The sequence below is a fragment of the Agelaius phoeniceus genome, chromosome 20 (assembly GCF_051311805.1).
Source record: "Agelaius phoeniceus isolate bAgePho1 chromosome 20, bAgePho1.hap1, whole genome shotgun sequence".
Lineage (NCBI taxonomy): Eukaryota > Metazoa > Chordata > Aves > Passeriformes > Icteridae > Agelaius > Agelaius phoeniceus.
Window position 1 is genome coordinate 682,062 of NC_135284.1, and position 27,393 is coordinate 709,454.

At 51.1% G+C, this 27,393-nt stretch overlaps 2 protein-coding genes across 4 annotated transcripts in view; one reads left to right on the top strand and one right to left on the bottom strand.

The window, feature by feature from the left end:
• The window catches only part of NOS2 (nitric oxide synthase 2), a 30,432-nt gene extending 27,650 nt beyond the window's left edge, over positions 1-2,782 (top strand). For both annotated transcript variants that reach the window (XM_077188539.1, XM_077188540.1), the window contains exons 26-27: positions 698-892; positions 1,996-2,782. In XM_077188539.1, coding sequence (XP_077044654.1) covers positions 698-892; positions 1,996-2,076 — 276 coding nt within the window. In that variant the 3' untranslated portion in view covers positions 2,077-2,782. The remainder of the gene's footprint in view (positions 1-697; positions 893-1,995) is intronic.
• A 2,434-nt stretch (positions 2,783-5,216) lies between these two features.
• KSR1 (kinase suppressor of ras 1) overlaps positions 5,217-27,393 on the bottom strand; it is a 49,863-nt gene continuing 27,686 nt past the window's right edge. Inside the window, exons 3-20 of one of the 2 annotated variants that reach the window (XM_054647061.2) lie at positions 21,226-21,373; positions 19,941-20,337; positions 19,713-19,717; positions 17,911-17,971; positions 16,561-16,644; positions 15,923-15,984; positions 15,708-15,814; positions 15,254-15,422; positions 14,057-14,098; positions 13,461-13,515; positions 12,753-12,798; positions 12,264-12,643; positions 12,082-12,178; positions 11,699-11,832; positions 11,163-11,294; positions 10,751-10,886; positions 10,289-10,422; positions 5,217-7,929 (exon numbers count right to left, since the gene is read on the bottom strand). In XM_054647061.2, the coding sequence (XP_054503036.2) occupies positions 7,851-7,929; positions 10,289-10,422; positions 10,751-10,886; positions 11,163-11,294; positions 11,699-11,832; positions 12,082-12,178; positions 12,264-12,643; positions 12,753-12,798; positions 13,461-13,515; positions 14,057-14,098; positions 15,254-15,422; positions 15,708-15,814; positions 15,923-15,984; positions 16,561-16,644; positions 17,911-17,971; positions 19,713-19,717; positions 19,941-20,337; positions 21,226-21,373 (2,268 nt within the window). In that variant the 3' untranslated portion in view covers positions 5,217-7,850. Of the gene's footprint in view, positions 7,930-10,288; positions 10,423-10,750; positions 10,887-11,162; positions 11,295-11,698; positions 11,833-12,081; positions 12,179-12,263; positions 12,644-12,752; positions 12,799-13,460; positions 13,516-14,056; positions 14,099-15,253; positions 15,423-15,707; positions 15,815-15,922; positions 15,985-16,560; positions 16,645-17,910; positions 19,562-19,712; positions 19,718-19,940; positions 20,338-21,225; positions 21,374-27,393 lie in introns of those variants that run through there. The other variant, XM_077188593.1, reaches the window with a different exon arrangement.

A 27,393-nucleotide genomic window follows, 5' to 3' on the forward strand; every position in this document is an offset into this window, starting at 1 on the left:
GGCTGGTTCCTTTGTTCTTTAAGGGTTAACGCCTCCGGAATCATCCCTCAAGTTTAGATCTGGACTCTTTTTGTTCTTAAAAAAATGTTAGCATTTTGCTTCAGTGTATTGTGAGCAGGTTTGAGATTGTTCAAATGAAGGAAAATCTCCCTGTGCACTCCAGCACAAGCAAGCTGTGCTATAAATTGCTATAAATATAACCCCTCACTGCCATAGAGAGGTATATCCAGTGCAAACAGCCTTTGGAACTAGAACTGGAACATTTTCAGAAACCTTGTATTTTGCAGGATTTGAATAGCCCATGAGTTAGAAATGAGTAGGCACTGGCCATTTTTCCCCATTTCAATGATACAGTGACCATGGAAATTAATTTTATGTAGAAGAATCTTGACTGGGAAAAAAAACACAACAGAATAAAAGTTATCCTCTTTTTAGCTCTCCTGGCAGTTAGGAGACTTTGGCATGTACAAGAGTTTTTGTCTGCTCAAGTTTGATCAAGAGACAGGCCCAGCTTCCAAATCTGGGCTTGTAAAGGGCAACCTGAAGATATTTTTCACCTTTGCTGTGGTGCAGGACAGAGCTGGAGCAGACAGGGCACTCGGAGCCTTGGTGCTCAGACCCACGATGGACTCCGAAGAGCCGGCAGCCAGAGCAGCGTTTCAGAAGCCGGGTGTGCTGATGGTTTCTGTGTTCGCAGGTCTACGTCCAGGACATCCTGCAGAGGCAGCTGGAGGCCCGCGTGTGCGAGGTGCTGCACGGGCAGCAGGGCCACGTCTACGTGTGCGGGGACGTGCGCATGGCGCGGGACGTGGCCGCGGCGCTGCGGGCGCTGCTCGCGCGGGCCCTGCGCCTCAGCCCGCAGCAGGCGGACGAGTACTTCCAGCAGCTCAAGGTAGCTCGCATGGCCGACCGGTCCCTGCAGCGGCTGGGCACGGCCAGGCTCGGGTGCTGTGCCTGCTGTGAGCGCCTGTGTGTGCAGGCACAGGGACCGGGCTCTGGGGGACACACAGAGCCTGGGAGCTCCTGTGAGTGCAGGCACAGGGACCGGGTTCTGAGGGAGCAGCCTGGGAGCTCCTGTGTGTGCAGGCACAGGGACCGGGCTCTGGGGGAGCAGCCTGGGAGCGCCTGTGTGTGCAGGCACAGGGACCGGGCTCTGGGGGAGCAGCCTGGGAGCTCCTGTGTGTGCAGGCACAGGGACCGGGCTCTGGGGGAGCAGCCTGGGAGCGCCTGTGAGTGCAGGCACAGGGACCGGGCTCTGAGGGACACACAGAGCCTGGGAGCTCCTGGGAGTGCAGGCACAGGGACCGGGCTCTGGGGGAGCAGCCTGGGAGCTCCTGGGAGTGCAGGCACAGGGACCGGGTTCTGAGGGACACACAGAGCCTGGGAGCTCCTGTGTGTGCAGGCACAGGGACCGGGCTCTGGGGGACACACAGAGCCTGGGAGCGCCTGTGTGTGCAGGCACAGGAACCGGGCTCTGGGGGAGCAGCCTGGGAGCTCCTGTGTGTGCAGGCACAGGGACCGGGCTCTGGGGGAGCAGCCTGGGAGCTCCTGTGAGTGCAGGCACAGGGACCGGGCTCTGGGGGAGCAGCCTGGTGCCCCTGGGACTGCCAGCGCGGCTTCTGTTCGGTCAGGGTGAGAGAGGGACTCTGCTCTTGCACGGGGGGTCCTGGGGATCAGCTTTGCAGGGTGTTGGGAACACCAGGAATTTGAGGTTTTATTGTACCAACAGAGAAAAGGTGAGTTCAGGAATTTAGTGGGCCCATCACTAAGATCCCCGTGCCTGGGGCTGCTGCTTTTTCAGACCCTCTTGTTATCAGAACTCGTCCTCGTGCATTTGTGCCCCGGATTCAGGCAGCTCCCTTTCACTGGCAGTAACAAAATCTACAATCACAGAACCAGTGCTACAAATGCAAAAGGCCTTTTAGTTACTGAACTGATGGATAAGGAGTAGCTGGCATATTTCATTCATCTCTTGGGTGTCCTTTCTTTTTGCAGAGCCAAAAGCGATACCATGAAGACATATTTGGGGCTGTGTTCCCACATGAAGTCAAAAGAGCTTTGCAACCCACCAGCTGAAGAACAAATCCACTTGTGTTTTAGACAATACTTGCACATTTGTTGTTATTTTCAAAAAACAAAGAGTCAAATCCTCCTTCTTATACTTGTTCAATCATGCATGGGTATAGGATTGTAGGATTTGACTCTTAAACCTCAGCCTTAATTAAGTAAAATATTAAATTTAACTTTTATTGCTATTTATTCTGACATTTTAATACATTACCTGAATAGTGAAAATACAAATTATTTTTTTAATACCATCTATGCTAGTGTAATCTGGTGTTTTTTATACATACAAGGAAAATCTACAGTTTTGTACTAAGTTAACTAGAGCCGAAATCTTCTTTTAAAATGTACTGTTTATCTTTGTGACCTTATTTATATCAGATTGGTTTACTTGCATATTATCTTCACTTGAAAGCAAGTGAATGCATGGTTGTGTTGCTGGCCACGTGCCTGGATCTGGAGGAATGTTTGCAAATGAAATAATCATGTGCTGGTCCCCAGGTGGCACCACCTGCTGCACCCACCTCCGATGAGTCTGCTCAGCAGGTAGCAGTGGGCAGTTCTGCTTTGTGGACTCAGGTACATGAGCATCAGCTGTTGTTGTTACAGAGCCTATAGCAGGAAGGTTCCAAATATTCCAAAGCACTTTGTACATTTGAATTCTATGCTCTGGTTTACTTGATTTGTTTGTAATAAATCTGTCTTTATACTCACACAAGCATGTGGATCAGTGAACCTCTTCTTGCTCTTGGCTCCAGCCTGCAAAGGCAGAGGTAACAAACAGCTCCCAGGCTGTGGTGAGGTGGGTTTGGCTCCTGCCTGAGCCAAGGGCATCTCCAGCAGTTACTGTCTGCCTAGCAGCAGTTTTGCACTTTTGTTACTGCCAGCCAAGTGTGAGTTTGCACCAGGGACTGACACTGGCTTGAAACTGCCCTCATTCTGTTTGGACTTGGGCCCTTTCTAGGTGTTGCAGTTACATCAGAAATAGTTCCTTCTCTGAAATTACCAGGACTATTTGAGCATATTGAAAAGGTGAGATTTTCCTGCCATCCCTCATCTCCAGGAGCTGGAATTGATGAAGGCAGAGTTGAGACTCTAAAGCAGTTCTGTGTGTGAACAGTGTGTTTGACACGTGCTTCAGGACAGCCCTTAGGGCCTGGAACTGGGCTGAGTTACTGAGGTGGTTGTGCACCTTGCTGGGCTGGGACTGGGCTGGGAGTTACAGATCAACACTTTCTGAGGCAATCAGTGGCTTGTTTCACTTACATTTAAGCCACATTTATAAGGCTTTGAGGGAATGCAGCATCCAGAGCAGGCCGTGTGCCAGGCACTGAGGTGCAGACAGACCTTGCTCACAGCCTCATTCTGTACCTGGTTTTGGGTGCTGGTAAAAGCCCAGGAGCTGGGCTGAACTGGGGCAGCTGGGAGAGGCTGGGCTGGCAGCACAGGAGCACTGCTGGCTGCCCTCCACCCCTGAGTGCACAGGGTGCATTCCTGGGCTTTGGGGAGCACTCTGACATTGGGATATACTTGGAACCTGATTTTCATAACACTATTGACTGAAGGAAAAGGAAGGGAATGTGTGGACAGAGTCCATGAGTGCAGGGAGATGTGAGAAGGTTGGGCCCTGCATCAGGGAAATGCAGGAAAGCTGGGGGCTCACAAGGAACACCTGAGGCTCATTAGGGACACCTGAGGCTCATTAGGGACACCTGAAGCTCATTAGGAACAGCTGAGGCTCGTTAAGTTCACCTGAAGCTCGTTAGGAACAGCTGAGGCTCGTTAGGAACAGCTGAGGCTCGTTAGGAACAGCTGAGGCTCACAAGGTCTGTGGGGCAGGGTCTGGCAGTGTTGGGGTGATGTGTGAGGCTGTGGAGCTCTGAGCCCTGGGGACAGTGAGGCCGGGTAAGTGAAAAGCTTTTTCTTCTCCTTGGTGTTGTGGCAATGCTGTGTCACACTGTCCGTGTGCAGAGGGGTTCTGCTGCCCAGTGACCCTGCTGGGAGCCAGGGCTGGAGCCAATGCCGCGGCTGGGAGGAGCCCGCTGACCCCTGAGGCTGAGGCCCGATGTGCTGTGTCAGATCCTGCTGCACTCAGTTCATTTGTAGCCTGAGCTGTGCTTTGTGAGTTGTTATTTGGTGCCTCCTTTGAGTGAACCCCATTTCTGTGCTGCTCTGGGATGTTTTGCCATCGAGTACCCAGCTGGGCTGGTGAAATGTTCCTGTGGGGTGTGGGGGTTTTGGATGCCATTGAGTGCTGCAGTGCAGCTGCCAGGGGCTGGAAATGCTCCCTTTGTGCTGGGCTGGTCTCTGGCGGGGGGTGTGTGCTGGCTGCTCCTGTTCCTGTTTGCTGAGGCTCTCCCAGGACAGAGGGACCCCGATGTTGGTGCTTCCTGGGGCAGTTCTGGGGTACAATTCTCAGCAGGGAAACATCAAACTGCTCCAGTCACAGCCAGGGCAGAGCCTTTGTGCTTGGGGACTGGAGTCTGTGTGGTGTGGTTTGTTAAATGAAACATCTCTGCCCTTAAAATATAATTGAGAATTAAATTTATTATTTCTTATTCTTTATAAAAGACAACAAAGCTCAACTTATCTTAAGCTTTTTATTGTTTGCATGTGAGATGTAGATAAGATAGATGAGATGTAAGACTGTGCTTTTATGATGCCCTGGCCCATTCCTGGCAGGATGGCACAAAGCTGCCGTTGTTCCCAGCACAAAGCTGCTGGCAGCAGCAGAACCTTCCTGGGATTAATTAACACCCGATAATTGCCCTGCAGTGTGGAGGGCTGGGTCTGTCTGGCAGAGCTCTGCCCCACTGCAGGTGGTGGCAAAGGACAGAGAAGGTGCTGGGGGGCCCAGAATGGCCTCAAGTGCTGCTCTTGGGAAGGAAGCAGCTTCTTAAACAGTTCAGTGCTTCGAGAAAACTCCGTGGTGGTTTTATTACCCATTCCATAATGTGACTCATCATATCTGGGAGGGAAAACTTTGGTAATTGCAGGGGGAGATCACCCGGTGTCCCTCAGGGAATGGGCAGGGAGCAGAGGGGGTGGAGGAGCTGCTGTGCTGGGGGGGTCTCTGTGGGAATCTGCTCCTGTTGTGGTTCAGTTACAAGTCAGTGGAGGGAGAGGTCAAACCAGGACTCAGTAACACTTGCTTGATCCAGACCAAAGATTTATTCACTGAAAAGATTCCTACATATCCAGAATTCCAGTAGCATGGAGTGCACTCTTTTTTTTTTTTTCCTGGTTGCATAAACTAATACAGAAACTGTTGTTAATTCTAACAATTTGTAATTAATTTAATAGCAATTCTGGAAGACACTCAGTTCATAGAAAATATAAAAAAAATTTGTACTGTACAAAGTTTACATCACATTTGAAAAGAAAACGTGTCCATGTTCACCATGTAACGACCATTTACATTCACTACTGACATGTGGCTCCTGTAGCAGCATTGCACAGCATTGTCACATTGACAGCTCCACGGGGCAGGACGTGTGACACAAACACAACCCAGGGACAGCTTGGTGTGCGGGGCTGGGGCAGCTCCATGGCCCCAAGCTCTGTGCCCAGAGCCCTGCTGGGCTCGGCTGGGTGCCCCTGCTGACCAGAATAAAAACACCCACAGAGGCTGGCCAGAATAAAAACACCCACAGAGGCTGGCCAGAACTGAACCACTCACTGAGGCTGGCCAGAACAGAACCACTCACTGAGGCTGACCAGAACTGAACCACTCACTGAGGCTGGCCAGAACTGAACCACTCACTGAGGCTGGCCAAAACAGAACCACTCACTGAGGCTGGCCAGAATAAAAACACCCACAGAGGCTGACCAGAACAGAACCACTCACTGAGGCTGGCCAGAACAGAACCACTCACTGAGGCTGGCCAGAACAGAACCAGCCCACAGACACTGCCAGCCTCTCCTGTGGCTGTGCTGGGGCACAGGATGAGCTTCGTGTCCAAGGGCAGTTTCTGGGTGTCCCACAGAGCACCCAGGTCGGGCTGGATCCCAATCCCCTGTTAAGGGCAGGCTATGAACAAGCCCCTGTGCCAGGACTGGGCACATCCCACAGTGCCCAACACCCTGAGCCAGGGCATGGCAGGACACAAAGGGCTTCACAGCCAGGGCCTGCCCTGCACGGGAGGGACCAAGGGCCAGTCTGGGGCTGCAAGGAGCCAGGGCCCGTGCACAGCCAGGCCACTGATCCCACACAGAACATTCTGGGTGTCCCAGCTCCCAGGGCCTGCTTTATGCACCCAAAAACTGAGTGAGGAGCACCCCGAGGCCGCTGCTGCCCTGAGCCAAGGGCCGGTCTGCACCCAGCAGCAGCTCCTGCCCTTCCCTCCCTAAGGCAGGGTTCCAGCCAAGGGCAGCACCTTTCTTCCCTGCTTTGGGTTTGTGCTGGGCTGCTCTTAATTAAGCAGCACTTGGAGGAAAACAACTTCTGCTTCAGGCTGCTGACACACCATTAGTGAGAACAGGAGAGCCTGAGGGGGACAGGGATCAGGACAGCACTGCAGTGCCCAACCATGCCAAACACATTTTGTTTGATCTGAGACACATTTAAAAAGTCTTTGTCAACACTTGCAAGAGGCTCCAGCAGACTTGCACACAGGACTGAGGCTCTCTGCTCAACAGAACTCAGGTCTTGTGCCACTTAGTTCCTCACACAAGGCAGCCAAACTGAGGGCTGGTGCTTTGCCTGCTCAGAGATCCAGGAGCTCCCCTGAATCTCAGGGGTGGGAAAGGGGAGCCTCTGGTAACGGGGCCTGCAGTTCATTTCCAAGGGGGATGATGCCTCTGTCACCTCCATAACCTCCACACTGTGCACTCGAGGAGGGAGTGGGTTTTGGTTTTAAAAGTAACCTCTGAAACAAGTCTGAGGTCAGGGGCTGGGGTCAGGCACAACCTCCAGGCCCAGATATTGCCTTCTTGGTTACAAGATTTGTTATTCTTAAAGGTTTTTTTCCTCAAAGCAACGGCTTTGGTCCTATGTTTCTCAAAGAAAGAACTTGCAAGCTCAAACGTGGCCAACTGTGGGCAGTGGCAACATTCTGTGTTGTGTGTGTGCAGGGACACTGCAGCTCTGTGCATCAAGGCCTTAGTTAATGCATTATTTAGGGACAGCCTTTCCCTGCACTCAAACTTGTGTCTGAACCAAAAGAAGAATTTGGTCCCTGTGCAGAGCTGTGACAACTCATGAGTTTATTTTTTAAGGCCAGCAATTCTTCATTCCTCTGGGATTGTATGAGAAGGAGCAGGTTTTAGTGTGAGTTCTGTGGAGAAGAGCACTTGAGTCACTGAGAGCCAGCCCCCATGGCCAGACACTCCACCTGCAGCAGCTCTGTTCTGCTGTAGCCCCGTTCAGGGTGGAACAATGGGTGGTGAGGGCAATGCCAGGGCAGCAGGCTGGGCTCTGCCTTCAGCAGAGAGCCAGGGCTGGAAGGCAACACCTGCAGGAGCCACGTCCTGTTCCACTGCCGGGACCCCGCTCTGAGGGCAGAGCGGCTCCTACCGACCACGGACACGAGGAGGAACAGGAACAGCTCAGCTCCTTCTCAGCGCTGTTTGAGAATGGCTGTAGTTCAACTTGATTCACTGTTTATTATGTTTAAAAAAATACAGTTCACACAAAAGTATCATGTAAACATTGTTAAATAGCTGCTGGTGCTCAGGCAGGACCCGGGGCTGAGCTGATGCTCCTGCAGCCTCGGCGGGGAGCAGCCAGGGAGGGTTTCTGGTGCTGTGTGGGAGCAGGCAGCCAGCATGGTCACAATGACACCGGCCTACAGCTTTGGGTTACTCGGCTCCAGGATTCCCAAGCCAAATCTTTCAAAACGCAGGACAACTTTGCTACTGTTAATGCTGCAGAGAGTGGGGAGGGAGAGGAGAAGGGAGGGGGAAACAGTTACTGATGATTCATCTTACAAAGCTACTGCCCTATCACAGGAGCTGCAATGAGCTTGGTTCTGCTCTGCATCACTTCAGTTCACCCAAGAGATCCTCAAGTAATTCAGCAGCAAACACATGAAGTTATTCATGCAAACATGATCAGTGGGAAGAGACTGCACAATCTGATTTGCCCAAGGGGGAGGAGTAGGAAGTTTTCCCAGGTCTCTACCGTGGGTAGAAGCCTGACACTGGTTTTCAGTGGGCACTTGCTTCTCTTGAAGTAGAAGGGAAGGAAAAACTGACATAATTTTCTTTGTAAGAGAAAGGGGAGTTTTGACACAGTACAGGAACAGGCTAAGAAACCTCAACAGAACAAACTCAAACCCATTTGCTCCTCCTCAGGCTCTACAAACATATAAAGGGGTCTCTCCCCTTGCTCTCACGCTGCTGGCAGAGCCAGAAGCACTTTCAGCTCAGAGCTTTCCTGAGGAGGCTCAGGGAATGATGTGGGAGCTTGTCCTCAGGCAGCAGAAACCCTCTTGGAGTGTGCTCTCCCCTGTCCCTGTCCTCTCCCCTCCAAACCAGTGCAGACAGACCTTTTCTAGAAGGCACATGTTTGCTGTGGTAGCTGTGACTCTGCCAAGGCCCTACATTGAGTCCTCCTGCTGCCCAGCGATGTAAACAGAAGCAAACTGTAACATTCCAAGGCCTGGATCTGCAAGGGGAGGAGCTGGAGGCTGCTCTTGCTTTCCTCCTCTTTTCCACAGCTTTAGTTGATCCCAGCTGACCCACGTGGACCTGCCCCGGACACTGCCCCAGCCTGGTTCTCAGTGGGGGCAGGACCCTCAGCTGCTCCAAGCAGAGCAAGGACCATCCCTCCTTCCACTCAGGAACTGACCCTGGCTGCAGCGCTGGCTCTGTGCCTGAGGAGAACCGGCCCGGCCTCAGCCCCTGCTGGTTTGCAGCAAGGGCTGTGACAGTGGCCCTGTGACTGCAGGCACAGGCTGCAGCCCAAAGAGCAGCCCCAGAGGGGCTCAGGAGGACACACAGAGGTGCAGCAGTGTGGGGACAGCCCTGAGCTGCAGCAGGACAGGCACCCTGCCCTGGTGTGCACCTGCTCGGGCACAGGGGCCCCGTGCCCTGCCCAGAGGAGTCGCAGCTGCCGTGGCACAGGAGCCCGGTGTTAGCCAGGAGGGTCTCGCAGACAGGAGTGGTTATTGAAGCTACAGCCCACACCAAGCCAAAGGCAGAGAGGAGAATCGGGTAAAGTGTTGATTATGTCCGTGGGTTAATTTCCTGGTTTGTTTTTGCTTTTTTAATGGAAGGTGATTGTCCAAGTTGCCGGTTAGGATACGACACATGGAAGCATGCAAGGTGGAGCCCGTTATTGCACCAGTAGCTACAACCTACAAGAAATATGGGAGGGAAGGGAAAAAGACACCATGAGAGTTAGTTTTCAGTTATTTAAAGCAAGCCCTTGAGAACTACACAGTGTACAGCTTTGACCAGGCTGCAGCAGGGGTTAGTGCAGTGTGTGAAAGGATCTGGGTGAGGTGGGGGAGCTCCACTCCTCAGTGCATGTTCTTTGTGTGAGGGTGAGCCCAGAGCCTGGGGGAAGCTTTCTGCAGTTTAAAGTTGTTGGACACCACTGGTGTGTCAGGGATCCAGTACAAATGGGGGGGAAATTTCACAGGAGAAGTGACAGAATTTTCAACCAAAACTCCAAAGCCCCCACACCAAGCAGAGACCAAACTGCCATGACAGTTCCTGTGTCAAGAGTTTGGGTGGTTCTGATCAGGTGTTGCAGGAAGAGAGTGAAGGATTATAGGAAGGGACGGGGTGGGTTAAACATCAGAACAAAGAGAAAGTAAATACGAGCAGTTGAGGAGATGAAGAGAAACACTGAGCCAAGGACATGGTGAATGGGCACGGGGCACAGATGAGTCTGTGGCCTCAGACCCACACAGTCTGAACCACTTCAGAGAGAAACAGTTCCTGGGTCCTTCCCTTGCCCAGGCAGTGCCTGCCATTACCATCACTGGGGAAGTTCTGACCACTCTGGGCTCAGTGGGGCCCTTCCCAATGCTGTTGTGGATATTCTCTGACACAAACAGGACAATCAGTCAGCTGCTGGAGAGAGGTGAATACGGTGAAGTAGGAAACTGTCTGAGGCTCATGGCTCAGTCACATCATTTCCCAGGAACTAGAGAAGCAGAGGAGCAGCGCTCCCACCCTGTCAGGTCTGCCAGCCCCAGGAAAGCAAACAAAGCTCAGAAATGACCAGTTAGCAAATTGCATGGCATCAGTGCTGTGACCAGCAGCAGGTACTCACTCAGCAGACTTCCAGAAGTGCCCTGGGTGGGAGAGCCGGCGGTTCAGTTTTGGCAGTTTTTCAAGCATTTCCATGAGGACAGTGAAGCTGGGCCTCTCGCTGAGGTCAAAGGCCCAGCAGGCTGAGAGGATTTCCTGCAGAGGACAGTGGTGACTCATTATCTCCATTCATGGGTCAACTGTGCAGACCAGAGAACTGTCTGAGCACTGGGATATGTGTGAACCCAGGCAGACGCTGCTCACAGAGGGCCTGGATGCTGTCAGAGCCCAAGAGTGTCCCGTGCTGGGGATGTTCACTTCTGCACCACAGTTACAGGCACAGGCTTAACCCGGTCTCCCATTCTCATCTGATCTCTTTCCTGCCCTTTCTCTTTCGAGTTCTGAGTATAGTAACTCTCTTGAAGCAGCCCCTCTGTCCCTGACAAGCAGCTGTGTGAGGGGCTCCTGCAGCTCAGGTACTTACATTGACCTCTTTGCCCAGGCTGACAGTGGCAAGCACTTGTCTCACTCCCTCGCCGCTGCCGATCTGCCAGATGAGAGCCTCTGCAGGCTGGCTCCGGAAGGGCCACTCCCGTGCCTGCAGCTCGTACCACACGGTCCTGCAATGCCAACACACGTGTCAGGCCTCTGCCTGCTCCTGACAGACAAAGTGCCCGGTGCTGGCACTGTTCCAGCTGCTTCAGCTGAGCTCTGGGAGGTGTCTAAGGCTGTGCAGCAAACCCCTTCCACCCATGACTTTTGGAATAGGTGAGGAAAATGTGTCCCAGCTGGAATCCTGAGTCTGAGAGAAGGGGAGGCCCTGACTGGAAGGCTTAGGCCAGTAGCCAGTCTCACTTAGCAAGCTCTCGTGGTACTCCTGGGTGTTCCTTTCTTACCCAAAGGCATAGATATCTGCAGCTTTGGAGAAAGGCAGCTTGTCTTCATCTTTCCCTGGGGCCATCTCACGGACAATCTCAGGGGCCAGGTAGCACAACCAGTCATGAGGCAGCTTCAGCTCATTCTCCCTCCTGAGTCCAAAAGAAAGAAGCAGGACTAAAACATTGGTGTGGAGGCCATATCTGTGCTGCACCTGATGCTTTGGCTTTATTTACTCCAATGCTTTTGCTGATGTTTTGTTTCTAATTTTCTTGCCATGTTAACAAATAAGCACATGTCAGCCTGACACTCACAGCTCCTTCCTGGCCTTAAGGTCTTGTTTGTTCTGTGCTCTGAGGCTCAATCCAAACTCTCTAGCTGTGCTACTGCAACTGTAGGAAGAACTCTGCTAAAAAGGAAAACAAAGCAAACATGCACAATGCAAACTGAGTGTGTACTAAACCAATGGATGCTTTTTGTGCACTGCAGGAAATGTTTCCCTATGTGACCATTTGTAATTCCAGAGCTGGAACCAAGCACTGAAACCTCCACTTACCTTCCTTCCTGAACCACACCCGAAATTCCAAATAATCCAAAGTCGGTGATCACAACTTTGCCATTGTCATAGAAGACATTTTTGGATTTCAGATCTTTGTGTACAATCCCCTTTGCGTGGAGATACCCCATGCCCTGGGAAACACAGCAGAGATGGAAATGTTTTTGGGGTTTTATTATTTCCAAGCATACTCTGCTTTCTAACATATTTCCCCTTCCTAACTCCAGTGTCAGGGATTAGTTGTAACTGGGGGCAGGGCCCCTGTGGGACTTGTGCAGGAAGGTGTGGGGAGAGGCTGAGGGAGCAGCTCCCAGTCCTGTGTGCAGCTCTGAGCTCTGGCTGAGGCCCTACCCAGTGCTTCCCTTGGCATAACAAGCTCTTACCTTAATGATCTCCTGTGCTATCTGCCTGGTTTTGTTGATGTCCAGGGAGATCTTGGGGTCCCTCACAAAGGAGTGCAGCGTCCTTCCTTTGCAGAAGCTACAGGAAACGTTTATATATGAGAACATTAGCTAGCTCTACAATACATATCCAGTAGAACCAATAGAAAGATCTCTCTCCCTACCTGGTAATGATTGCTAGGTGAGGGGGGTTCATGCAGGCTCCCATGAACAGCACCACGTTCTCATGCCGGGTCTGCCTGTAGTTCATCACCTCCTTCTTGAAGAGCTTGAGGTGATCCTGGTTGTTGCCGTCGATCTCCAGCAGCCTGATGGCCACCTCCCCGTGCCACTTGCCCTTGTAGACCTTGCCCCAGCGGCCCTGGCCGATGGGGTCCCCCAGCTGGATCTGCTCGAAGGGGATGTCCCACTCCTGCAGGTACACGCTGGTCTGGCTGGGTTTGCGGTAGATCATCCCCTGCAGGTGCGGCCGCCGGTTGGGCAAATCTTCCACCTCATCCTCATCGTCCTCGGGCTCCGACTTACCCGCCTCTGCTTCCTCCACCTGTGCCCAGCAAGGGAAGGGAGAGGGGTGCTCACAGTCCCCCGGGCTGGCAGAGCAGCCCAGCAGCACAGGCTGCTCCAGAGACCTCCGGGGCAAACCACAAACCCACCTGTGCTTCCCGTGCGCCTCCGCCCGTGCCCGGCTGCTGGGCAGCGCTGCAACAGAAACAGGGAGGACATCACTGGGGAAGGGGGCCTGTGCTGCCATTAGGGAGCAGAAGAAGCCAATACAGAACACATCCTGACAGTTGCAGAAGCAGAGAAAAACACAATTCCTGCTCCATATAAAAGAGAAGGACTCTAAGCTCACTTTGGCAAATGAGGGACAAAGATTGGAAGTGGTTCTTGATAATTAAGTGGCAGGAATTGATTTGGCAGTGGCATGGCTCTGTTATTACACTGTGTTCCAGGAATAGATGTCCCATTCCTACCCCTGAAACACCTGCAGTGGAGCAGCTGGCAATGCAGGCTGGAAGCTTTTCCATGCCCTGCAATTGGGATCCTGAAAGAGCTGTTTGCTTGCAGCTCAGTGGGCCGTGCCCTTCAAGTTACAGAACTCCAACTTCTGTTTCATCTGACCCTTCACACAACCAGGACAAGATATTAAAGGCTTGGACTCCTTAGTGAGCCATTTAGAGTTAAGTGTCATATTCAGCCTTATAAAACTGGCAATACCAGCACCACCCTCACTGACCAAAGTTACCCTGGGAGTTCTTGGGTGTTAAATCTGGTTTTGGCCATAACACAGCACTTCTGGGCTGGCTTGAGGATTACCAGGTAAATGCTGTGCAAATGAAAAGATTTAAAACTCTACTTACTTAGTGTCTGCAGCAGTTTCTGGAAGCTGTGCTGTTTGTGCAGGACTGGGAATTTCTGGGAAAGTAGAAACAGTTATGATACATCTTCTACACTTCAATCTCCTATAGACTGCAAGTTTTAACACTGCAATAGCAACTATTTGCTTCTTGTTTAGGAATTATAAACTCAACCACAGACAAAGTGATTTTATTCTTTTACTGATTTAAAACTATGCTCATCTCTCCTATGCCTGCATGTTGGCTGAGCCCAGTCCTCTTCCATTTCCCCCACCTATCTGTGAAGTCCTTTTGGCCAGGCACAGAGCCATAAAAGTGAATCTTTAGAAAGGAGGAACATGGATGTGAATAGAATCCCACAGCAGAAAACAAATGTTCTACAGCTAAATATTCAAAGTTCCATCTCAATACATAAATCAAGTCATTACCTCGGATTAGGGAAGAGAGGCCTGAGTACACTGAGATAAGAGAAAGTCTGGATTGTTTCAGACAGGTTTTTTAAAGCAGAATGATTGTTCTTGGGCAGCATGCAGAGGTTTACAAACAAGTTATGTTTTGGCAGTAGAAGTTGGTTAGTAGAATTAAAACAGTCAACTCACCTGGGAAGACAAACTGTTGTCTATGCTGAAGGTAGTAGGCAGCTTTTTAATTAATTGGGGTTTTGTAAAAAAGGAACAGCGAAAAAAATACCAGGAGAAAAAAAAAACAAAACAAAACAACACAAACAAGTTAGAGGATCATCAGTGAGTGCCTCATATGCATACAATGAATTAGCCCCAGGTTTGCTGGGAACAGATTAGTGGATTATCAGCCTGCTGGGGGGAATTTCAGCACATGCATTTTGGGAGGGCCCTGACAGATGACAGGTATCACACACAAGCTGTGCCACGTCTCTCAAACAGCCCTGTGGGCAAAGGGGGAGCCCAGGAATGTGCAAGGCAGGCCCACATCAGGTGTGATGTGATGTGCTCTGTGTCTCAGCTTTGCAGAGGTGCCCCCACAGAAGCTGAAGCTCATGAACCATCTGTCTTTTTTATTTTTTCAGTGAATCTGAGCAGTTTGTCCCAATGCAAAGTAGCTGCAGTGGAATCCTTACACTGAACTGCCTCTGGTCCTTTTTAGCAGGCTCAAACAGCAACTTGAATTCACAGGTCAGAAGCTGATGCAAAATTCAGCAGTGTTGAAGGCCAGATGTAGTAGCTACTGAGCACCATATGACTTCAGGTCAAAGGAATTGCATTTATTCTCACTGTTTAGATCTTTGCCCTTGTCAGAGATACTTGCCCCTCTCAGCTCTGGTTAAAGCTGCACACAGGGGCTCTCAATCCATAGGGCACGAAGGGTAAACCTCTCTCTACCAGTTATGCTTGACAGTGGTTTAAAAGTTGGTGTTGATTGTGGGTTATGTTTTGGAAGGGTCTGGTAAAGTAATTCATTCCAGCTCTCACTTTTACAGCCTGCTCCACCAAGCACCTCCCTCCTGACTGAAAGCCCCTAGTGAGCACTCATTGCAGGCAGCATGCATTGTACAGCACAAAGGGGAAAGGAGGAGAAAAAAATAGCTCTTTTCTTCAGTCCTTTTCCAAAAAGGAAAAGGAGAAACGTTCCTCAATAATCTGTTCCCTGCAAAGATATCTTGCTGATACCCTTCAAAAAATTGTAAGGAAGATGTTTTCATTTTATCAGATAATAAGATACACTTTCACACCTTGTTTAAGGCACAACCATGTACTCAGAAACCCACAAGTGCCTCTGAATTCTGGTCAGCCTCTGCAGAGTCTGCAGGGAGGAGTTACCTGGGAAGTTGAACCGCCCGTCCCTCTGGCCCATGGGGGATGCGTTGGGGGGCGGCGTCGCACTGGGAGGGTTGGAAGACTGGAAAGGTGCTGGAGAAGAGGGAGTGGATGAGGTTGTGGAGGAAGGATTACTGCTGGAGTCCAGGTGGTTTATTGCTGGTGGATGCTCCTGCAAAGAGGGAAAGCCACTCGTGAGAGAGCAATAAAGAGAAAGGAGGAGTTCCCCTGGGCCTGCTGCACAACAGACAGAGGGAACTTGTTCCTTCCCAGGCTTGATCGCGGCATTGCTGTGCTGAGTAAGCACCTGGAGCTCTGCACAACCCCTGTTTTACAGGGACAAAATGTCTCATATCCAAGCCTTGCAAGGTGAAAGCTCTCACTCCAAGCAGTGAGATCCAACCTCTCCCTGCTGCAGCTCCCCAGGGACTCTGGACATGCCTCAGCCACCTCGTACCTTTTTAGTTAGTGCTTTGGGGAGAGTTCCAAACTGGGGTTCTGTGGGTCTGTCTACTGGATTATTGATATCAGATGGGACAGACTCCGTTCTTCTTATTTTTGTTACTGAAAAACAGTTTGAAGAAGGGAGAGAAACAGCTTTAATGAGACTTTTTATTGTTTCTATACCATCAATTACATTGAAGTCCCAAGAATTTGTAGAAAATTACTTACTGGGAAGGAAGGATATTCTACAAGCAGGTGCCTCTTTAGTACATTTGTTGTGACATTTTAATCTGAAAGATAACCATTACATGTTAAATAGCAACTTGTTCTTTCCCAAAAAGAGGAAGCCTACCCTTAATTTGTAATTCTTATGCTAATCTCAGAAGGAGTTCTGGAATGCTCAGCCCCAGAGCAGCAGGCATTCATTCGTATGGAGAATTCTATTATTCAGCCTAATGAAACCACAAACATATCTTAGCATCTGATTTATTTTTAATAGAGTTACTTTCACTGACTCTCAGCCAGCAACCATGAAATAGTGAAATCTCAGTCCTCTGGCCTAACAAGCCTGAGAGAGAAACAAAAAATAATATCCTGGCTGTTATTTAGGGATCCAGCTCCCACTACAAGATTTGCCCAGGATGAGGTAGGAAGCCTTTAGCAAGGAAACTAATTTGGTTCATTCATGTGTCAGGCTGCCACCTTCAAGTGTGAGTTGTGCCAGGAGCATCCCTTTGCCAGGTCAGAAGGACTGAAAAAAGGATGCCACTGCCAAAAGTGCATCACATCAAGAGCCAGGAGTTACTGCAGGCTGTGGTGAGTCCAGCTCCAGGCTGTTCTGAAGGAGACCATCCCCGTGTGCTCACCTGCAGTACTTACACTTCACCCCGAACATCATGCTCTTCTGGCACACTTGGCAAATCTGAGATAACCAGGACTTTGTAGAGAACCTACCAGAGACAAGAGAGGGAAAACTGACGTTAGCTGGTGTCTGAGGGAAAATGAGCATTTGTAGGTAGCTGAACTTGACAGCTGAGACACCCAACCCGACTGCAAACCCATCTCAGAGTCCTGTGCCACCATGGCCCTGCCTGGGCTGCTCCCCTGTGAGGCACAGCCAGCCCCAGTCCCTGCTCACCTTAGTCACAGCCAGCCCCAGTCCCTGCTCACCTGTGAGGCACAGCCAGCCCCAGTCCCTGCTCCCCTGTGAGCTACAGCCAGCCCCAGTCCCTGCTCACCTGTGAGGCACAGCCAGCCCCAGTCCCTGCTCACCTGTGAGGCACAGCCAGCCCCAGTCCCTGCTCCCCTGTGAGGCACAGCCAGCCCCAGTCCCTGCTCACCTGTGAGCTACAGCCAGCCCCAGTCCCTGCTCACCTGTGAGCTACAGCCAGCCCCAGTCCCTGCTCACCTGTGAGGCACAGCCAGCCCCAGTCCCTGCTCCCCTGTGAGGCACAGCCAGCCCCAGTCCCTGCTCCCCTGTGAGCTACAGCCAGCCCCAGTCCCTGCTCACCTGTGAGGCACAGCCAGCCCCAGTCCCTGCTCACCTGTGAGGCACAGCCAGCCCCAGTCCCTGCTCACCTGTGAGGCACAGCCAGCCCCAGTCCCTGCTCACCTGTGAGGCACAGCCAGCCCCAGTCCCTGCTCCCCTGTGAGCTACAGCCAGCCCCAGTCCCTGCTCCCCTGTGAGGCACAGCCAGCCCCAGTCCCTGCTCACCTGTGAGGCACAGCCAGCCCCAGTCCCTGCTCCCCTGTGAGGCACAGCCAGCCCCAGTCACTGCTCACCTGTGAGGCACAGCCAGCCCCAGTCCCTGCTCACCTTAGTCACAGCCAGCCCCAGTCCCTGCTCCCCTGTGAGGCACAGCCAGCCCCAGTCCCTGCTCACCTTAGTCACAGCCAGCCCCAGTCCCTGCTCCCCTGTGAGGCACAGCCAGCCCCAGTCACTGCTCACCTGTGAGGCACAGCCAGCCCCAGTCCCTGCTCACCTTAGTCACAGCCAGCCCCAGTCCCTGCTCACCTGTGAGGCACAGCCAGCCCCAGTCCCTGCTCCCCTGTGAGGCACAGCCAGCCCCAGTCCCTGCTCACCTGTGAGTCACAGCCAGCCCCAGTCCCTGCTCACCTGTGAGGCACAGCCAGCCCCAGTCCCTGCTCACCTGTGAGGCACAGCCAGCCCCAGTCCCTGCTCACCTTAGTCACAGCCAGCCCCAGTCCCTGCTCACCTGTGAGTCACAGCCAAGCCAAAGTCTCTTCGTACCGTCTGGGGGGATCCCTGGGGGAGCTCTGATGGAGAACAAGAGCAGGGTTTAGGGAAGCATTGCTGACATGTGCTCACCACCCTGCACAGAAACTGAGCAGTCACTGCCCAGGTCAGCACCTCCAGCCATGAGGAATCACAGGAACACAGCTCAGACTGATTTGCCCCCTGTGAAGTTGCTCTTGTATTTGTTTCCATATGATTGGATAAATCATGATGTTTTACATTTAGAGATTACAGAAGTCCATCTGATCAGGTCTAAGCCATTCTTAAAGTGGAAAGTCAGACTTTACTCCTAATTGGTTTACTCCCAATTGGTTTACCACAAATGCCATCACCCAGTTTTCTGCAGTGTCAGTAGATTTCAGAATATTCTATTTCACTGAAAATTATCTCCATTTTCTAGACACGGCCAGCATGACCCAGAAGAATGAAAACATACATGTTCTGGAAAGCTCACCTAACTTTCTGCTAAGTGCAGAAAGTAAGCTATAGACTTCCAAATGCCACACCAGCATGCCAGTGGTTAGAGCACATAACTTCCTGAAAACTCTCCAATACTCAGAATTCTGGCATTATTTCCTGAACAAAATCTACAGAAATATTGCACATCTGAGGCAAACCCCAATGTGCAAGTGTCAGCACAGCAGCAGGGCTGGCTCAGAGCCAGTCTCCTCATTTGACCATAGATGGCACCACAGTCTTTTTTATCATTAGTCCAGGGAGCTCCTCGAGGCATCTGAGATCCTCAGCCTCTTGGAAAAGGCTGGAATGGCTAGCTGCTGTTCCTAGAAATGCTGCTGGCCTGGTGTGGCCATCCACAATCCCAGCACAGCAGTAAAGAAGGCTGTGAACATCGGGTCAGATGTTAAATCCTCACTGAATGAATATCAACCAGGCTGGGATTGTGCAGGACTCACCAGAGCCAATCGGTCTGCATGAAAAGGAGCACCACAATCCTTGATTTCTGTTTGAGTTTATTCTAATGCCTTTTTCATTTCTCACAGAAATTATCTCGCTCTCCCCAGGGAAATGCTCAGATTTCTGCTGGCAGTTTCATTTTACAATCTTTCTATTTCTGAAAGTAATTCCTGAGATTTTTGTTTTAGAGGGCATTAGCTTTATGTGCAGTGCTTGGACTTTCATACTTGTTTTTAATACTCAGATACTTCTGGACACTTTCCAAGCTGCTCCAATCTCTCTCCATGAGCTTCCAAGGTTACAGGTGGTGTCCAGGACACACCTCAGGGATGGCCAGAACTCCCAGTGGCCCTGGAGAAACCCAGCCCTGCTCCTGCCAGCCATCACCCACATGAACAGACTCCTCAGCACACAGGGAACACCCCACATTCCAGCACATGCTGCAGCTTCCTCAGAAAGCTGCACACAAGTGTCTGAACTTCACTGCAGAAACACTGGGCAATGCATATCCAAAGCCACTGAATGGTTAGGTGTGAAATTCCTGTACCAAGAGGCATCTGTGCCAGCTGTCTGAGGTCATAGATAAGCACCCCCTGGCTTTAACCCTTGAAACATCAGTATTCCTTTGCCTTGCTTCTGTCATCCTAGAAAATACCAGGTGCAACCAAGTAAAACCCTGTGGTTCTGTGGCAGACCAAGCTCCTGCTCAGTTAACAGAAGCTCTGGGACAGGAGGGCCCGTGGAGAACCTCCAGAGGCTGCCCAGGGATGGCCAACAGGCAGCTGACAAGCACAGGTTCTTCTCTCTCAGCAAGGCACTGCAGACACCCCTGTGAGAATCTCTTACCGAACCTAGAAAGAAGAAAAGATATATTTTTTTAGGCACTGATACTCCTGTGACAGGTACAGCCTTTGCTAGAGCAGGAACTGCTGCCTGCAGCGTGTGCTGCCAGGTTTACAGGCACCTCTGGCTTTGCACAGGCTCCTGAGGCTGCTGCATTGCCAGTATTTTCCTGCCTACCTAGGGCAGCCTTTGGCAGGGAGAGCCCCAGCTCCAGCCTGGGAGGAGACTTACTTTATTGGCGGAACTTCGTCGATCCTGTTGCCCAGCTGGGACTCGTGGGACTTGCTCCTGGTGAGGGTGGGGAAGTTGGGCAGCAGCTGGAACACCTTGCGGCAGGGGGGCGGCGGCGTCCGCGGCGGCTTCAGGCGGTGCCGGCGCTTGGGCTGCGGCGTGGCCGGGGGGGTGACGGTGATGCTGTGCGGGGTCCGGGGCCTGCCCCCGGGCAGCACCAGCGGCTCCAGCAGCGTCTCTGCCGAGGGACAGGGCTCGCAGGGCGGGGCGGCGGGCGCGGGGCGCTGCTGGCTGCCCTTGGCCGGGGCGCACGGGGAGCAGGCGGGGTCCGGCTGCGAGCAGGAGCTGTCGCGGCGCTCGGGGAGGGCCAGCGGCACATCGTCCCTCGGCTCCCCTCCTGCCCGACGGAGCAGCGTTAGTGCCGGCCCGCAGCCAGCCCAGCCCGGGCTGCTCGGGGCTCCGGGCAGGGCTCTGGGTGCCCGCGGCACCTGGCAATCATCGCCCCTGAGCCTCAGCAGCGCCCCAGGCTGAGAAAACTCAGCACAGAGCCTGAGCTGAGCTTCTGAGAGACATAGATCTGGGTTCCTAAAAATGCCATTTCTTTCTAAAAGGTGAACACCATAACTCCTGAGCAATGGCTGGTTTATACAGTGTGGATGGGAAATATTTGACAGCCTGGGACAAGAAAGATTAGAAAAAAGGAAACATGAGACTGAGCTGTTTGCTGATTTTTTCCATTAACTAATCTTTACCATTTGCAAATGGATGAACTGTCATAATACCAACAGGAAACATCACCTTTCAGTGACAGATTGATAACTGCTACAAAGAAAGATGTGGTGCATGTGAGTCCCAGTCTGCTGGGAGAGGCTCTTGTACAAACAGATTGTACAGTGCCTGTGGAAGTGCTAGGGGAAGGTTTCTCTCTGAGCTGGCAGTATTTGGGAAAGGCATCACCTAGAAGGAATCTGGTTGTATTTAAATAAGTCAAGGATGTGTATACTGACCCATGGAGAATGAACTGGAGCATTAGACACAACTCTGACAGAAAGGGTTAATAAGGATATAATCTACTGAGTAGGAGAGGATTCTACATACATTTATTTCCATTTCTTTATCTGACTTGATGTCCAAACCCAACCCAGCTGACAGCTCTAGATAGGTTTGATCAGTGCACATCCCAGAGCCATATGCTGGTCACAGAACATCCCCAGAGTGTCTGCAAGGCAGCAGATGGGGCTGGGCTGGGGAACACCATGCCCCAGGAGAACAAGGCAGTGTGTACCTGACTCCGTCACCTTCCGCAGGCAGCTCAGGGCCCCGTTGAGCCTGGAGCACTCCTCATCTCTGGCTCCACATCTCTTCATTGTTTCTTTCACCTTTGACTCGTTCATTTCTAGTAAGGCATCCAGGGTCAGCTCCTCTGGTATTCTCTGCAGGAAGGCAAGAGAGCCCCTTTCTGTTGCTCTGTGTACAAGCAGCAGTGTCACCTGTCGGGTGCTGTGAGCAGTGGCACTGCCTGGGCTGACTCATGGCTCACTCCTCTGGGCAGTGCCCACAGCTGCTCTCTCCCCTGCCTGGGGTGGGATGTGCTCTGCACCTCCAGGACTGGTTATCCTCTGCTATTCCACAAAGGATTACAGGGGACCAAAATACTCCTCCTCTTGTGGAAAATTTTAGCAAAGCTACTAATGAAACTTAACTTTCTCATTAAAAATAGGGTCAGAAATAAAACAGGTCTAAAACCTGAAAAAGAGTCAGATAAGGATGTTTGGCTTTTCAGGACTGAAGTGAACAGCAGAAACAGTGAGGAAAATTACTTCTTTATTAGAACAAAAAAGAAATGTTTTGACAAAGATAGCGGCCTCCTCCTCAAGCAGTTTTTCCTTCATCAGAGAACCAGCCTTACCCATATCCTGCCTGGAGAGATATCTGGGCAGAACTCCTTCTACATCTTAATACACCAAAGCCCCACAGTGATAAGGCTCAGATCAGGCAGACACAAAAGATACAAGAGCCTGGAAAACACAAAATGATCTGGTATTTCCTGACACAGAACTGAGCTGTGTCTCTCTCTCCTCCCCCATTCAAATGTTTCCAGTGTAAGTCTGCAGCAATTGTGGTTAATAAACAAAACCAGGATACTTAGCCCAGTTACCCAGGAATTTCCCTGTAAAGTTCTGCCTAAACAAACCTCCCTGTTGCCTATTCTCACAATGAGATCACAAATTTCACAATATTTGGCCTTTATCCTAAAGTTTCGACTCCTGGAATCAAACTATATAAAAGGCTTTGAACTTTATTTGAAGGAGAAACTCAAAAGTGTGTGTCACTGCTTGGTGAAACAAAAAGCTTGGAATCCTCTAGTCCTTAAACCCCACTTCCGACCCAGAACAGACGTGAATGTGCTGAATGCCCTTTAACAATTGCATCTTTCTTAAGCCAGCCTCTGGCTTTGAGAGCTGACACAGCACTTTCAGCTGTGACAGTGCCCAACTGCCCCAACTTTTGGAGCTCTGTAGGTGGCAACACAAAAAGTTTCCAATTTTAGTTACTGTGGCATGGAGCAAACAAAAAGAATAAATTAAGAAAGGGCAGAAGTCTAAGAAACACATCCTGTATCTTCTGTCACATGCCCTGAACTGGATGGAACACAAAACACAGCTGAGTCAAGGGAGGCCAGGAATTTAAATGAGCAGTAAGCATGAAGCAGAGCCAGAGTTCAATGAAGTTTGGGTAGACTTTCTTCCTTTTTCCCTGTAACTAATCTTTATAACAAATAATAACAAAAGACTAACAAAAGCACAGACATCACAACTGATGCTGGGTATTATTCATTTTTCTGCACACCTGCACCACCATGATGCAGGACATAGGACTGCCCCCTCCCTTTGAAGGACACAGTCCCTCTGTGCCCAGAGCTGACTGATGATGGTCCCCAGCTCTGCACCCCCAGCTCAGCTCTCACACAAGGCCCAGTCCCCCTAAGGGACTGCACCCACACACAAAGCCCAAGCTCCTCTTCTGCTCAGTAGTTTAATTTTAGAAAGACAGAACAGCAAGTTGTAGGAAAGTAGAAAGTACAGAAAAGGAGATTATATTTAAACAATCCCAATGACCTTGAGCTGGGAGAGCTCAGACTTTCTGAACCTGCTGCCAGCCCCCATGACACGCGACAAAAGAAATAAGCCTTCAGAGAGGGGGAGGGAGGGGAAGTAAGAGGCTTTCTTTAAACAGCCACTCATGTGCTGCACATATGTGGTGGCTTAATATAAAACTGGTCAACCTGATCCCTGTAAGACTGGCCTGCTCTGCCTTGGTGTGTGTCACCCCAGGCAGTGTGACAGTGAGGAGGGTCACTAGTTCAGGGTGGCTCTCAAACGGGTTCTGCTGCTGCCCTGGCTCTGGGGGGAGAAGGGCCCCTCTCAGGGGCACATGGTGGGCTCTGGGCCCTTGCACAGGGGTTACTCCAACTCTTCACCACTCAGGGTGAGACATGTGGGTCCAGCTGACCTCTCTTTACCTGCTTCTTCAGTGGGTGCTGAGGCCTTTTTTAAAAACAGCTTTAAAAATGCAGATTAAAGGCTTGCATTAGGACCAAGCTCAACACCACCTCTCTGGGCACACCTTGTCTTGACAGGGAGAGCTGCAAGATATTCAGACAGTACTCTACTAATAAGGTCAGGTTTAAAAACAGAGAAAAAGCAGAAGATAGAATCTGCTTTCAATCTTCAGCACCTCATAACTGCCAGCAAAATCTAAAGCCTAACCATGCACTGCTCAGCAGAAGGGATGCTAAAAAGTCCAAAGCAGGAAATGATTCCTCCCTACAACAGGTAAGAGGACTTCTCCCTGAAGCCCTCCTGCTTATCAGACACAGACTGCACTTCATGGTGCACATGTCTAAAGAGAGAAAAGTGAGTAGCAGTGCATGCAAGGAGCCATCCAAGGGTCAGTCTCAATTAGTCCGGGTGAAGAGTTCACAACAGTCTTTAATCTTGTCTAGTGTCCAACTTAAATCCCTGAAACATGGCAAAAATGCTGGTATCTAACACAGTGCAGGGGTTATTTTTGGTAAAGATTCCACCCTGCAGATAAGCCTACATAGCTAATGCTGCTGCAGGCACTCTGCAAAATCAGCCTGACCTGCTCCTCGACCCAGTAGCCACAGCTCTTCCTGTAGAGCTGGACAGTTGTCAAGGCCCCAAATGCCTCCTCTTAAATCAATACATTCCCTCTCCAATCATCCTCCCGTGAAGCAGCAGATGCTAGAAGAGAAAGCCCATTACATAAGGTGCTTAAATTCCCACTGATAGCTCTAAGCAAAGCATGTAAAGATGCTCTTAAGAACATCTTGTGCCTGCTAGTTGTTATTTTGCAGTGTTTTTCTGGTGCCCAGCAATGAAGGTACTGAAAAATTGCTGTATTATTAAATTCCTGGAGATTTTATGGGCATTCTGGAAAGCCTCTCAATTGAAATTTCCAGCTTGCATTGAGCTGTAAGCATAAACAGGCCACAGTTCCACCTAACATCACCCTCCTCACTGTTCCACCTCCCAGCAGAGGCTGGAGGGCAGCTGACAGGCTCAGGCACTGTGTCTGGCTGGCTCTTTGGGGACAGGAGAGCTGCTGTCACTACTCTTCTGTGGCAGACAGGTGCAGCAGTTGCAGATCCCTCGGGCTGACCTCAAGGCATGAAGGGTTCACAGTGCCCAAAGCTGCAAGGGGCACCTGGAGCCCTTGGCAGGGAAGGGGAGCCCTGGCAGTGGTAGAGACTTTCTTCCAGGAGCTGGTTACACTGGGCAGGGCCTTCAGCTGGAGCACTGAAGGAATTTTATAGCTCTAGGAAGCCTGCAGGACAGAATTAATTTGCATACACACAATTAGCACATCCAGGATCTCTGCTATCTGGCTGGCCAGCCAGAGCTCCTGCTGCCAGACCCATGGAAATCCCCAGGAGCCAGCCACGGTCCTCATGGCCTGTTCATGCAGATATGCTGACAGAAAAAGATGAGAGGATACAGCTGGGGAAACCTGATAGGCGTAGGCAGATCTGCCTCCTCTATCCCCCATCCAAAGGATGCACTCACAAAAACCCCTCCCAGCTCCTCCAGTGACAGACCTGCTGTGAGCTGGGGCCACCCTGTGCTAACAGAACCCTCTGCCCCGGGCTCACAGCAGCAGCCCCAGGCCTGGCTCACCCTTGGCAGGGGCATTTTCACAGGGGCAGCACAAGGCCCTGGGCAGACAATTCCTGCTCAAGGCATGAGCCCCTCCTGCTCTGCTCCTGCCCTTGCCTTGCTCAGCTCTGCAGCTCCTTGGCATCAATGCTGCCTGGGGATGGGCTTCACAGGCAGGCAGGAGGTATCCCAGAAAAGGGCACAAGGGTACAACTGGGACTCAGACTGTTCCCAAAAGGAACAGCCTCAAAGCAGCCCCAACCACAGCCCTGTTCCACCTGCTCCCAGTCTCCCTGGTGACACAGCCCTGCTGATGGCCAGAGCCCGGGGCAGGATGTGCCCCTCCCTGTGCAGGACAGTTATCCACTCTAAAAACAGCTTTCCAAGCTTGACTGACTGGCACCCCTGCTCCAGAGCCAGCAGGGCTGGTCCAGACATGCTTCAGAAGATGATAAGAAGATGACTCTGTTCTTAAGTTAGTTTTTAAGACAGTGACAAGTTACATGTGGGAACAAATACAATAGTTATGTTTCTGGGAAGCACAGTGATAAAGGCAGAGAAAATCACTTTCTGGGCTGAAGAAAATAAGCCAAAAGAATTTTTTTAGTCTCTTCTATTTGGCAGACATACTCCAAGCTCAGAACCCAGTAAATAGCTCTGCAAGAGACTTCCATCAGCTCAAGAGTGGAGAGAGCACTCTGTTCCCATCCTCCTTCTCTCCCATTGCCCTCCCAATTCCTGACTCCAACTCCCAAGGCAAGCAGGACAATCCAGATCAATGTATTTTTCTAGGACCGTTTTCAGAGCAACTTTTATCCACTCAAGATGACTACATAGCATGAGCACACCTTCTGTCTGTAAGGCTCCTTGCCCTATCTTTTCTAGATCTCAGTTCAAGTACCTCTTTGCTCACTTTCATCCCACCATATTTAACCATTTATACATCATTTTTGGCATTAAACTACACATACAATCGGTCTCTAGAATTAATCCATCTCTAGAACTGATCAGATTCTAGAACTCCTAAGCAAAAACAAGGACTCCAGCATTCCCTAGAAAAACACTTAAACAGCAAGTTAGAGCACCACATTAGCCCAGCTCCAAAGCAGAGCCTGCTGCCACTTTCTACGATAAAAATCTGTCTGGCAACTGATTAGAGGAACAGCAACAAAGGCCCAGAAATAGCACAGGCTGGGCTGGGGGCTCCCAGTTCCCCTACCCCTCTGGAAGGAGCTGAGTATTGCCAAGGAGGATGCCAGGCTGGGCTGGCAGTGCCCACCTACCTGCAGGCCCGCGAGGTCGGCGCAGCCCAGCCCTCGCACCCGGCGCAGCGTCACCGCCTCGCCGCTGTCCGTGCTCTCAGCAGCCCTAGCTGTTGCCCAGTGCCATAGACACTGCATTGTTATTGCTGTAATCTCCTCCAACACTAAAGCATTTTACAGGCAGTCATTATTCTCGTTTTAAATATAGGTTTTCAAAGAAATAAAGGAGCCCAGCAATTATAATCACCAGAGCTTTCGAGCTTCACAATGTCTAGAGCAAGTCACTGAGCAAAAATAGTTTTCACTCAGGAGCAGAGGAGTCAGCAGATATTCTAAATTGGAGCTGCTGCTCTATTTCTGACAGGAGAGCCTGGGAGCTTCTGTGCTTCCCTGCATGGCAGCTTTATTTGGGAGAGGACTGGGGGGAGCGAGGGGAGGGGAGGGGAGACAGAGAAACAGAGCATTGTTCCTCTCACCGCCGAGCTAAAGAGCTCCTACAATTGGGCTGCTTTTCAACAGCGTTATGTCACAGATTAGCACAGTCTTGAAAACACTCCCTCCAGTAGCACTAGAAATGCAAAGGGAATCAGAACCATTTTAAAAAGCAAAAACCCCATCAGCCCAGGCCTTTCTCCTGGTTTGTCCCTGACAGGCAGCAGAGCCCTCCACTGCCCCTCCTCCTGTGCCAGACCTCCTGTTCTGTTCAGCTCTCAGAGGTGCCCAGGGCAGGGCTCTGAGGCAGCTCTTCTGAGACTCCACAGGTACTTGGCCACCTCTCCAACTAGTTTCAAAGCCTAAAAGGCACAAGAAGAGAGGGCTGTTCTACAGTGTGACCACACTGTGACACTTGTGCAGTTTTCCTCCTCTCTGCACCGTTTTTTGGAAGCCTTCAGAAGGAAACCCAGCATGCCTATTTCCATTTTACAGCGAGCTAACAGTATCTAGAGATGGGAAGCTGTTCCCCAGAGCACAGAGCCAGAACCACTCGAGGGTCCCCATTTTCACAGCAGG